The sequence below is a fragment of the Myotis myotis genome, unplaced genomic scaffold, assembly GCF_014108235.1.
Source record: "Myotis myotis isolate mMyoMyo1 unplaced genomic scaffold, mMyoMyo1.p scaffold_m19_p_10, whole genome shotgun sequence".
NCBI classification, from domain to species: domain Eukaryota; kingdom Metazoa; phylum Chordata; class Mammalia; order Chiroptera; family Vespertilionidae; genus Myotis; species Myotis myotis.
The window spans coordinates 56623236-56635694 of NW_023416314.1; the positions used below are offsets into that span (position 1 = coordinate 56623236).

General features: G+C 42.8%; 1 protein-coding gene across 2 annotated transcripts in view; it reads left to right on the top strand.

The window, feature by feature from the left end:
* The first annotated feature begins 3333 nt into the window (after positions 1–3333).
* Positions 3334–12459, top strand: part of ANO5 (anoctamin 5) — a 74122-nt gene continuing 64996 nt past the window's right edge. For both annotated transcript variants that reach the window (XM_036325666.1, XM_036325667.1), the window contains exons 1-2: positions 3334–4159; positions 10855–10901. In XM_036325666.1, the coding sequence (XP_036181559.1) occupies positions 3349–4159; positions 10855–10901 (858 nt within the window). In that variant the 5' untranslated portion in view covers positions 3334–3348. The remainder of the gene's footprint in view (positions 4160–10854; positions 10902–12459) is intronic.

A 12459-nucleotide genomic window follows, 5' to 3' on the forward strand; every position in this document is an offset into this window, starting at 1 on the left:
GTGGCTAACGTAAGCACTGCCATACCATGAGAGTCCACCTGATAACTAAGAGAGCTGCTGAGTGACAGGCAGGCTCCCGTGGGATAATTCACGTGGCCACAATTTACGTGGCTGCAATTCACGTGGCTGCAATTCACGCTGAGTGAGAGAGGGTGCAGAGGGTGCGAGATTTCATCATGCTACTCAGAACAGCCTGCAATTTAAAACTTAGTAACTGTTTATTTCTGAAAATTTCCATTTCATATTTTTGGACCTTGGTTGACAGAGGATAATTGAAACTGGGGGAAGCAAAACTGCAGACAAACGGGGGCCTGCTGTACTTAACCCTGTGTTCAATTACATTAAGAGAACATGTATTCATTATTTAGAGCACATTCTCAAAATGTATAGCTGAAGATTGGGTCTAAAGAGGCAGGGTATAGACTGCCCTCGGCGGCAGTCCCGGATCTGTCTCTTGCTTCAACAATGTTTGGACGGAACAGACCCAGGGACACCCCTTCTTCCAGCCTCCGACCACCCTCCTGTGTCTTATCCAGTCACCACCCTCAGAACCACCTCCGGGACCAGCCAATACACTGGTGTGTGTTTTATTTTGTTTGTTTTTTTCCTACCTTAACTCCTTATTGGTGAACAACCATGAGCTCCCAAATTCGTTAGAGTTACTCCACTGAGGTGGAAGCTGTGGTCAACCGCCTGGCCAACTTGCCTCTGCGGGCCTCCCACACCTACCTCTCTCTGGGCTTCTATTTCGACCATGATGATGTGGCTCTCGAGGGCGAGGGCCACTTCTTCTGCGAGTTGGCAGAGAAGAAGCTTGAGGGCATGAGCATCCCTTAAAGTTGCAAAACACGTGAGGTGGCCTCCTTCTCTTCCAGGACTTGCTGAGCCTTCCCAAGATGAGTGCACAAAACTCAGGCCGCCATGGAAGCCACCCTGGCCTTGGCGAGGAACCTGAACCAGGCCCTTTTGGAGCTGCAGGCCCTGGGTTCTACCCCCGCAGACCCTCAGCCCTGTGACTTCCTGGAGAACCACTTCCTGGATGAGGAGGTGAAACTCATCAAGAAGATGGGCAACTACCTGACTAACCTCCACAGGCTGGCTGGGCCGGGCTGGGCGAGTATCTCTTCCAAAGGCTCACTCTCAAGCACAACAGGGAGCCCTTGGAGCCCAGAGGCCTTTGAAGGCCCCTCTGCACTCCCCTGGTGTCTGGCTTTTACCTGAGCCTCTCCGCAAAACTACTATCCATTCTTTTAACCACCCTGAAGCCCTCTCCCATGCATTGGATCAAATGAAACAATAAAGCTTTTTGCAGGAAAAAAAAAAAAAAAGAGGCAGGGTGTAGTGATGGGGCACATAAAAATTATAAATGGATGAGCAATATAAAATATTACAGTGATAAGGCTATAGAGAAAATTTATCAACTAAGATACAGAGCTTTATCTGAAGAACACAGGAAGCCTTCAAGATTTTGTTAACAATGTTTACAGAAAGTTGATAAAATTTCAGCCAATTCAGCATCAAAATATTCCATTTAATTTTGTGCAAAACCAAGAGCATTAAATGTCTTCTCATATGTCACTTCAAATATGGTGCAGAATCAAGAAATATAAAACTTATAACTATATAACAATAGAAAAACAATTAAATAAATATTTTTATTTAATCTATATAAAGCAAAGATTGCACTCATTTGTTGAATCACAATATGCACAGTGCCTAGTGGAAGAACATGAAGCATACAGGAAGAACATGAAACAAATACAGGAAGACCATGAAACAAATCATGTTGTAAACGTGCTATTAGAATTAAACAATGATTAGTAATCAAAAGGTAAAACCAAACACTTCGCATCCTAACTAGGAATTTATTGTAATTACATGTAAGCCCATTGGCGGACTCACGTTTCAAACACAATCCCAGAATGTATCAAGTAAGGAACTGCTTGTCTCAAATTACGTGACTGATATAGTCCTAGAGGTTTAAGAGTATAGATAGAAAGATATAGAAAAAAACCAAAAGATGTCTTCCAGTTCTACAGTTAACCATGACCTTCACCAAAACACTTTTCTCTAGGCTTTTTTCCTCATCTGTAAATGGTAATTCTTAGTTCTAAAAAGTCCATAGTGCCAAAACTGGTTTGGCTCAGTGGATAGAGCGTCGGCCTGCGGACTGAAAGGTCCCAGGTTCGATTCCGGTCAAGGGCATGTACCTGGGTTGCGGGCACATCCCCAGTAGGAGATGTGCAGGAGGCAGCTGATCGATGTTTCTCTCTCATCGATGTTTCTAACTCTCTATCTCTCTCCTTTTCTCTCTGTAAAAAAGCAATAAAATATATTTTTTAAAAAATAAAAACTCCATAGAAAGGGGAGGGAGGAATAGAATAGCATAAGGGGAGGGGAGGGGAGGGGAGGGGAGGGGAGGGGAGGGGAGGGGAGGGGAGGGGAGGGGAGGGGAGGGGAGGGGAGGGGAGGGGAGGGGAGGGGAGGGGAGGGGAGGGGAGGGAAGGGGAGGGAAGGGGAGGGGAGGGGAGGGAAGGGGAGGGAAGGGAAGGGAAGGGAAGGGAAGGGAAGGGAAGGGAAGGGAAGGGAAGGGAAGGGAAGGGAAGGGAAGGGAAGTCTTCTTTGGTCATCTCCTTGTTCTTAAATCATCCAATCCTGCATACTCTCAAAGCCCGCCATCTCATATCTCCACTTCACCCTGAGTTCATCATCGCTCATGCATTTTTCACCCAGTAGAGTCTAAGTAGAGTCTGAGTAGACAGTCATTCTTCATATCTCCTAATTATTGGGGAGCTGGCAGCTGTTATGGTCTCAACAACATAGAAGGAATTCAGAGGAGCGTGTGCAGAGTGGGAAGCTGAAGTGCTCAAGGCACTGAGACCCTTTGAGGCGGGGCAGGGCTCAAAGTGATATGGCCTAGTTTTGATAGCGGCTAAACTTTTAACACATGATGCCCGTGCACTCCACACTGTACTCACAACATCCCTAGGAAGTGGGTACTGCTACCCATCTCCTTTTAAGATAGGGAAGCTTATAGAAACTTGGCCAATGCCACCCGATTTTTAGGAGCAGAGGCTGAATTCGAACTCAGGACCAAAAAAAAATGTATGACATGCCCCCAACCTTATTGGACAAGAGAGTTGGTTGCAGGTGCAGGAAACTTGCCCTGCTGAGAAGCAAAGTTCATACCCGAGCGCGGGGCAGGCTGGAGGGGGCTGCTAGAATCCTGGCCTTAAGGGGGAGGGTCCCCTTAAGAAAGGGGGGCTTTTTCTCACCCGACAAAAAATAAGTCCCCAACTGGGAGGGGGCTCCCCGCGAGTGCCGCCGCTGAGGGCGAGGGCTGGGCAGATGGCAGAGGAGAAGGACAAAAGGCGGAGGGAGCAGCCGGCGGGCCGGTCGGGAACCGAGCAGGAGGGTTGGGAGCGAGTGCTGTTTGCGACGCCCGGGGAGTCCTGGTCGTGGACCCGCCCGTCGGGATGGGACGAGCCGAGCCTGTTGAGCGCGGAGCTGTCGGCCCAGGGGAGCCAAGAGGCGGCGGGCCCCGGGGAGGGAGGGGCAAAGGCTGACCCCGGGGAGGCGGCGGGGCAGACGCCGAGAGACTCGGACGGTCGGGGCGGAGAGGAGGGGGCGGGCGCCCCGCCTGCGCGGCCGGGGGGCGGGGAGATGGCGGAGGCTGGGCTGGAGGCCGCGGCGCGCAGTGAGGGTTCCGCACCGCAGCTGGGGAGCTGGAGTGGAGAGGACCCGGGGGAGCCCGAGAGCGAGGCGAAGGAGCAGGGCCGCCGGGAGGACGGCTCGTTCTGGGAGCAGTACTGGGAGGGGGCCCGGCAGCGCTACCGGGAGAGGGCGGCGAAGCACATGTCCAGCAGCGCCCGGGAGGGCGAGTGGCGGTACCCCTTGGAGAAGAAGGCCAAGCTCTCGGACATCGTGGGGCCGGAGGAGTCGCTGACGGGGTCGCTCTGGGACAGCCAGACCCTCCGCGAGCGGAAGAGGGAGACCGTGGCGGCTGAGTCCGCGGAGCAGCAGTTCCGGCGGCCCAAGTTCAAATTCAGTATCCAGTCCTCGAAGGCCGGCCATCTCCCTTCGGACACCTCGTTCAGCATCATTAACGAGCTGGCGAAGATGGGCGACCCCGAGGTCCTGGAAATGGTAAAGGAGGAAGGTAGGAGCCGGCCGAGGGGCGCGGGAGGAGGGCCGGGCTCCCGGGGGACGTTGGCGTGCCCTGTGCAAGACGGGGGGCTGCAAAGACCCTGCCCTGGGTGGGTGGGCGCCCCATGATTTTCTCCGGCTCCTACAAGCCCCGACCTAGTTCCCGTGACCCCCTGTGGTTCCAAGATCACCTTCCCATTGCACCTCTGTGCGCCCAGGAGCCCGGGGGAAGTGCTGGGAGGCGAGGTGAGCGCGCCAGGCGTGTGAGCTTAGGTGCCCAGGCACCCAGAACAGAGCCATTGCTTAGGGTGCATGACCTCGGATGCTTGTATGGGTGCTTTTTTAAAAAATATATCTTTATTGATTTCAGAGAGGAAGGGAGAGGAAAGAGAGATAGAAACAGCAATGGTGAGAGAGAATCATTGATTGGCTGCCTCCTGCACATTCCCCCACCGGGGATAAAGTCTGCAACCCAGGCATGTGATGTGCCCTTGGTTGGAATCGAACCTGAGACCCTTCAGTCCGCAGGCTGACGCTCTAGCCACTGAGCCAAACCAGCCAGGGCTGTGTGGGTGCTTTTGCCTCTATTCGCCGATGGCTGCTGGAGCTGTGAGATCCTGGTTAATTGTGGGAGAGGCAGGCCCTGAGGGTGGAGATTCTTAAGCATGCACTCAGAGCACCGTTGTACCACCAGCTCTCATTGAATCTTCAGTGGAGAAATTATTTGCTCATTGTTTGCTAAGGCCTTTGCGCAGACCCATACCCTGTGGGTCTGTTTTACCTTGGTACACACCTTTTTCTAAAAAGTCACCTATTTTCTGGAACTATCTCCAATGAAGCTAAGTTCCCTTGATAACAGTCTGTTTTCTTGTCTTGTTTAGTGTTAGATCTAGACATGGACACAATCCTTTTAAGTAATAAGAGATCTATGTGGTCTTACTAGGTAGTCTTCAAAGGCACCAAGAAATGGAACATGTTATTGCATCTTCCTCCTCCACTTTCTTAACAGTTTTATTGATACAATGTATACACTATAAAAGTCATCCATTTAAAGTATGCAATTCAATGGTGTTTGGCATATTTACAGAGTTGTGCAATCATCACCATAATCTAAGTTTAGAACATTTTCATCACCTCAAATAGAATCCTCTTAGTAGTCACTCCCCATCACCCGCCTTCCTCTTATTCTGTACTCCCAGCCTATCGGCAGCCACACATTTATTTACTATAAATTTATATAGCAAACATAATCTATAATAACAAAAGCGTAAAGTGCTAATTAGACAGGATGTCCTTTCGGACGAACCTTCTGGATGAAGAGGGGGCTGCGAGGGAAGCTGGGGTCCCGGGTGCCAGAAGGAAGCCGGTGCTGGCAGCCAGGGGAAGGAAGACCTACTCTTGCATGAATTGCAACTGTGATCATGTAAACAGACTCATATGATATGTGGTTGTTTATAACTGGCTTCTTTTTCTTATCTTAATGATGTTGAAGTTCACCCATGTTGTAACCTATATCAGTGCATTATTCCTTTTTATTGCCAAATAATATTCCACATTTTATTCATTCATCAGTTGGTGAACATTTAGGTGGTTTTCACTTTTTTTTTTTTTTTTGCTATCATGAATAATGCTCTTATGAATGTTTATGTACAATGTTTTGTATGACATTCTTTTTATTTTTTCGGTTATATACCTAGGAGTGGAATTGCTGGATCATGTAGTAGCTCTATAGTGTAAATTTTGAGAAACTACCCAACTATTCCAAGTATCTGCATCATTTTATAATCCCACTAGCAATCTAATTGTTCCACACACTGGTACTCACTAACATTTTTGTTATCTGTCTTAGCTATCACCAGTCTAGTGTGTGTCGAGTGGTATCTTAATGTGGTTTTGATTTGCATTATTTTCAGTGATTAATGTGTCAAATATCTTTTCCAGTGCTTACTAGCCACTCATATATCTTCTTTGGAGAAATGTCTATTCAAATTCTTTGCCATTTAAACATTTAGTTATTTGTCATTTTATTATTGCATTGTAAAAGTTCTTTACATATTCTGTATATATGATTTTCAAATATTTTCTCTAATTCTGTGTGAAGCAACTACTCCCTTTTTAAGTCAAAAATAATTTAAGGATAGAGGGAAATAAAACAATTGAAAACTTTTAGCTTTGACTAATGGCTTTGCTAAATGATGCAATATATTTATTTGTTAGGGAAAATGATTGGGGTTTAGTAATGCAAAAGAAATCAAATGACTTTCGAATGTATAAAATCGGGGGTCCCTACCTACCAGTATATTTATTTTTTAAATGTATAAAATAATAAATAAATTAGAGGTCCCTATATTTATTGAATGATTTTCTCCTTTGCAGAGAATTACTTTTTGTTGTAATTCCAGTAATTCGAAGGTCTTAATAGATATTTTTTTAGCTTGAAGCATTCAGTAATTCCTTATAATCAGTCCTTCTGAAGTAAAGCTATAAGAAAGTACAACAATATGTCCTTCATTGAAGGAGTGGAGGAAACATGTGAAGTATATAACTATATATAATTTAAAAAATCAATATGGCATTGCAGAAATTGACCATTATTATCTTTCCGATATTAGAAGTGTGATCTACTTTAGCCTCAGGATAACTTTGCTACTAGAATGTCATGGTGCAGCTTGACTCTGCCCCAGGAAGGTTTTAGAACTTTTCCAAAAAGAATTTCAGTTTTCCTTTTCTTTCTTTTTTTTTGGGGGGTGGGGGGAGCAAAAGCCGTTGTAATATATTTATATTTTCTCTCATTGTGATTGAAGCTTTGCCTCCAATTTGGGTGGAGATAGAAGAGGATATTGATATGAAATACATATACAGTTGATGGTTGATTCTGATGACTGCGCCTGCCCAAATTCCTGTTGGCTGTTTTGTTTATAAATCCAGAATCCAAGTACAGGAGTGTAGTGTGAATTGGTGAGGTCCAGGCCACTCGAATGACACTTATTTTTCTAAATGTTTTTCAATATGCCAATTATCTTGCTGGGTTGGCTTTACTTCCCATTCTTAAGACTGCTGTTATTACTAGGGTTGTATGAAAAGTGCATTTCAGTGAGGATGTATTTTAAAATTTTTAAATTACAGTTTACATTCAATATTATTTTGTATTAGTTTTAGGTTTACAGCATAGTGGTTAGACAGTCATATATTTTACAAAGTGTTCCCCCTGATATTTCCAATACTTGGCACCATACATAGTTATTACAATATTATTGACTATATTTTCTTTATATCCCCATGACCATTTTGTAACCACCAATCTATATTTCTCAATCCCTTCACCTTTTTCACTCAGTCCCCTAACCTCCCTTGCTTCTGGCAACCATAAGTTTGTCCTCTGTAGCTATGAGTCTTCTGTTTGGTTTGTTCATTTAGTTTGTTCTTTAGATTCCACATATAAGTGAATCATACGATAGTTGTCTTTGTCTAATTTATTCACTTAGCAAAATACCCTCTAAGTCCATCCATGTTTTCGCAAATGGCAAGATGTCATTCTTTATTGTGGCTCAGTAATATTCCATTGTATATATGTACCCACATTTTTATCTACTCGTCTCTTGATGGGCACTTTGGTTGCTTCTGTAATGTGGCTATCATAGATAGTGCTACAATGAACATAAGGGTGCATACGTTCTTTCAAATCAGTGTGTGTTTTTTTGATATATACCCAGAAGGGGAAACCTGGGTCATAAGGCAGTTCCATTTTAAAACGTTTGAGGAACCTCCATATTGTTTTCCATAGTGGCTGCACCAATCTACATTTCTTCCAACAATGCATGAGGATTCCCTTTTTTTCCACATCCTTGCCAACACTTGTTGGTTTATTTTTTAAAATATATTTTTATTGCTTTCAGAGAAGAGGGAAGTGGGGGAGAGAGAGTGATATCAATGATGGGAGTGAATCATAGCTTGGCTGCCTCCTGCACACCCCACACTGGGGATCAAGCCTGTAAACTGGCATGTGCCTGACCTGGAATGGAACCATGACTTCCTGGTTCAGAGGTGAATGCTCAACCGAGCCACACGGACGGGGTGGAAAAGACAGTTTTAAAGTTGAATGTATAGTTGCTTGCATCTTTACAACCATATTAAACATTGTATTTAACCAAACCATCTATCATTTGATAATATGAATATTTGATTGCATATACAGTTGATCCTTGAACAACATGGGTTTGAACTGTGTAGGTTCACTTACGAGTGGATATATTTCAATAAATATTGCCAATGTATTTTCCTTATGATTTTCCTAATATTTTCTTTTTGTTATCTTAATCCTCCTATATACTAAAAGGCTAATATGCAAATCGACCGACGGCAGAATGACTGGTTGCTATGACACACACTGACCACTAGGGGGCAGATGATCAATGGAGGAGCTGTTCCCTGGTGGTCAATGTGCTTCCACAGGGGGAGAGGAGCGCAGCTCAGCCAGAAGCCAGGCTGACGCTGGCAAGTGCAGTGGCGGTGGTGAGAGCCTCTCCCGCCTCCACGGCAGCACTAAGGATGTCCAACTGATGGCTTAGGCCCGATCCCCTCAGGAATCGGGCCTAAGCCGTCAGTTGGACATCCATTGAGGGCTCCCAGACTGCAAGAGGACACAGGCCTGGCTGGGGAACACCCCCCCTCATGCACCAGGCCTCTAGTACAAAATATGTGTTAATCAACTGTGACAGGCTTTCTGTCAGCAGTAGGTTATTAGTAGTTAAATTTTTGAAGAGTCAAAAGTTATACAAAGACTTTTGGCTATGGGGGGTGGGTGTCAGTGCCTTTAATCCCTGCGTGGATCAAGTGTATTTTTATTTAACGCAGCTGGAAGGAGTGTAAACTGAGAAGATCATTTGGTAAATGCAGGTGCTATTTTTGGGCTCTGGGTTTGGTGGAGTGTGTATTCTTAGTAATGTGCTTTCAGCAAAAACTTAGAGCTCAGTCTTTGGACTGACTTTACTTTTAACTCATATTTTATGATGCTTCACAATGATATAAGCCCTTTATGTCTCTGGTTTCTAGCACATTAGAAAGAACATAGTCATTTCCATTCATTTTAGAGGCAGTTGGAAGAATAACAAAAAGCTGATTGAGAGTTGTTGGGTTCAAATCCTGACTCTTCAGATAGGCCTCTGTTTTGACAGGGATTTGGTGATTATGCATAGTTATTACATTCTATACTTTGTGAGTTGGTGTGGAAGTGTGTCTGGGTCTATGGCATGTGCGAATATCTGACTTTGTGTGTGTGTGTGAGCATATAGTCTGAGGTAATACACCTTTCCTCTTTAATCTTTGTGTTCCATCTGGCTCTCAGGTAGCTTTCAGTCAGTGGAGGGAAGAGTAATTGGGATAGGTGCCAGAGAGGGCTACATTCAGGTGGTATGGGAGAGGTAGGAGGCTAATCCAGGGGACAGATGAGGAAGTTTCTGGCAAGGCCTGAAAGGAACATATCAAAACTGTTATAATGTGGAAAATTAGCAAGAGTTAGCCTAGTCCAGTGGTCGGCAAACTGCAGCTCTCGAGCCACATGCGGCTCTTTGGCCCCTTGAGTGTGGCTCTTCCATAAATACCACGTACGAGCGCGCATGTACAGTGCGATTGACACATCGTGGCCCATGCGCAGAAGTTGGTATTTTGTGGAAGAGCCACACTCAAGGGGCCAAAGAGCCGCATGTGGCTCGCGAGTCGCAGTTTGCTGACCACTGGCCTAGTTGAAAGTAGTTGTTAGTTCTAGGGAAAGAAAGCAGCAAGCCAAAAGGTGAAAGCAAAGCATAAGATAGAACTACTAGGGATAGGAGATAGCCTGGAGGAAAAATATCATCTCTTTTCTACATTATCAACTAAACATATTGCATCAAGTTCCAATAGCAGTTTGAAAATATTTTTATTTATTTTAAATACAGCAAAAATAACTAGAGGAAGGAGGTGCTTGAAAAACTTTCTCTTTTAAAAAATAGAATTTTAAAATACTTTGTGTCAACTGATGGTCTTTAGTACCATCAACAGGAATCCCCAGTTTGGGTGCAGTGAAGAAGGAAACTTTATTCAGTGTAAACAGTTTGTGATACACCAGTGATAACAGAGAATCCTTGACCGGCTGTCTACTGAACCCCCCACACTGGGGTCCAAGCCTGCAACCCAGGCATGTGCCCTTACCATGAATTGAAACATGACCTCTTTCATAGGTCAATGCTCAACCAGTGAGCCACACTGGCCGGGCTTATGTTGTATTCTTAAGTTGCTTATTTGCAACCAACTTGGGTCCACTCCAGGAAAATATGCTGATAGAATATTAAATCTCACATAGTGAGAACTAAGAGATAGCAATGGACATCCCTATAGGATATTTTCCTCTCAGCAGTTTTGTGCCTATGTATTTAATAACTGCATTTATCAGAGTTAAGTTTATTTCTTGGTAGGTGCCATTATATCCTACATATCGGTATTTGGTGTTTTTCTCCTAGATTATATACAGTTTGCGGCACTGATTTGTTTTGGAGGCTGTTTTGAACAACTTAGCTCCAGGAATATTTGGGGCATTTTTCTTTCAGTATTTTTTTCTTTGAACTTTTTGTTTGATTTTTGAATTCTTGTTTTCTCTATATGCAAACTCTTAACATATTCTGATCAATTGGCCATTTAACATGTGGTTTTTTTTCCCTTTCTTATTTAATTTAGGAAGAAGACTCAATAGGCAAGCAGACTTTGATTTAGGAATGAGTGAGGTAAGTTAAATATATACTAGCTGCCTATAAGTCAGAATGAAAAACTAAGACTAGGTTAGAAACGTACTTTATATGAATACCTTAGGTCTTTGTCCTTCAGCTATTTACTCATGCTACATTCTTTCTATTTTGTCCTCTAACCTAGTCATTTTTTTTTTATTAAGTAAAGCAAATACCATGTTTCATGAAGATTTATTATTGGGTCTTTCTAGATGTTGTAAGGGAGTAAACACAAGCTTGGATGTGTTTTCAGGATTCCTATGAAGTAAACTCAGAATGCTAAGACTTGATATACTATATAATAGTACTTGGCTTAACACTTTGATAGAGTATAATGCAGTTATAATATGTGACAGCTTTTTGTGTTACAATTATTAGTATGTGAATAGTGCTTATTGATGACTATGCCAAGGTTCCAGTAATTCAACCTGAGTTAAGTAATCATATTAAATAAAATAATAAATAATAAAATTAAATGCTACTTGTAAAAATACAGAATTTTCTCAAACAAAAGCCTTATTTTATTTATATAAACTGATAATTAGGATTTCTCGTATACAGAATATAAGATACTAACAATTAGGATTTCTCGTATACAGAATGTAAGCATTCTGAAGTTACTTCAGACAAAGTAATCTTTCTGGTACATGTCCTTGAATTGGAATAAGGGTGACCAACAAGATAACCAAAAATATATTTCTTTAAAAATAGCTATTTAGGAATGACTGAAATTCTCACCCTGGGAAAGAAAGTCTATTAGAGTAGGTTGGCTGTGTGCTAGTTATTAGCAGGATAAACTGGTTGACTAAAGATTCCCAGAAGTTCTTCAATTCCTTTAAAAGTTCAATGACCAAAATGCTGACAGAAACAGAATATGAAAACTGAAGAGACTATGGAAATCATATAGCCCAGTAATTTTTACAGTATAATTTGTAGACCACCTGAATAAGAATTATATGAAAAACTCCCTCAAAATGAAAACATTTGGGCCCAACCTCAGATTACTAATCAGGACTCTTCAGGGTAAGGTTAAGAAATCATGATTTTTAAAAAGCACCCAAGTGATTCTTATTGCCATTAAAGTTTGAAAACCACTATCATAAAATAGTCTCCACAACTAAAGGGATATAATGTGACACTAGGACATACTTATTAAGTGAATCAAGACAAGTATCTAGAGAATAAAGAACATGAAAAAATCAGGTCTTCATTTCTTTAAAGCATTCTGAGGAAAGATTTATTTTATAAGATTGAACCAGTTTACGTGATAACAAATATATTGTCATTTTGTTCATATTGGCATAATAACATACTCACAGATTTTTATGTATTTCTCAAGTTAACTGCAGTTACAGTTTACATTCTTGGCTTCTGTGTTTATCTTTCATATTCATATATACTCTAGACTTAAATTTCTATAACAGAAAAATAATTTCTTGTCATATTTATGCTGTTCCTTATCCCTTTGCAAATTTCAAGAGCAATGGATATAGCTTCCTTGCCTTTAATCTCAGATAGGACTTTATTTCAAAAAATTTTGCTCACATTTTTAAGGCTC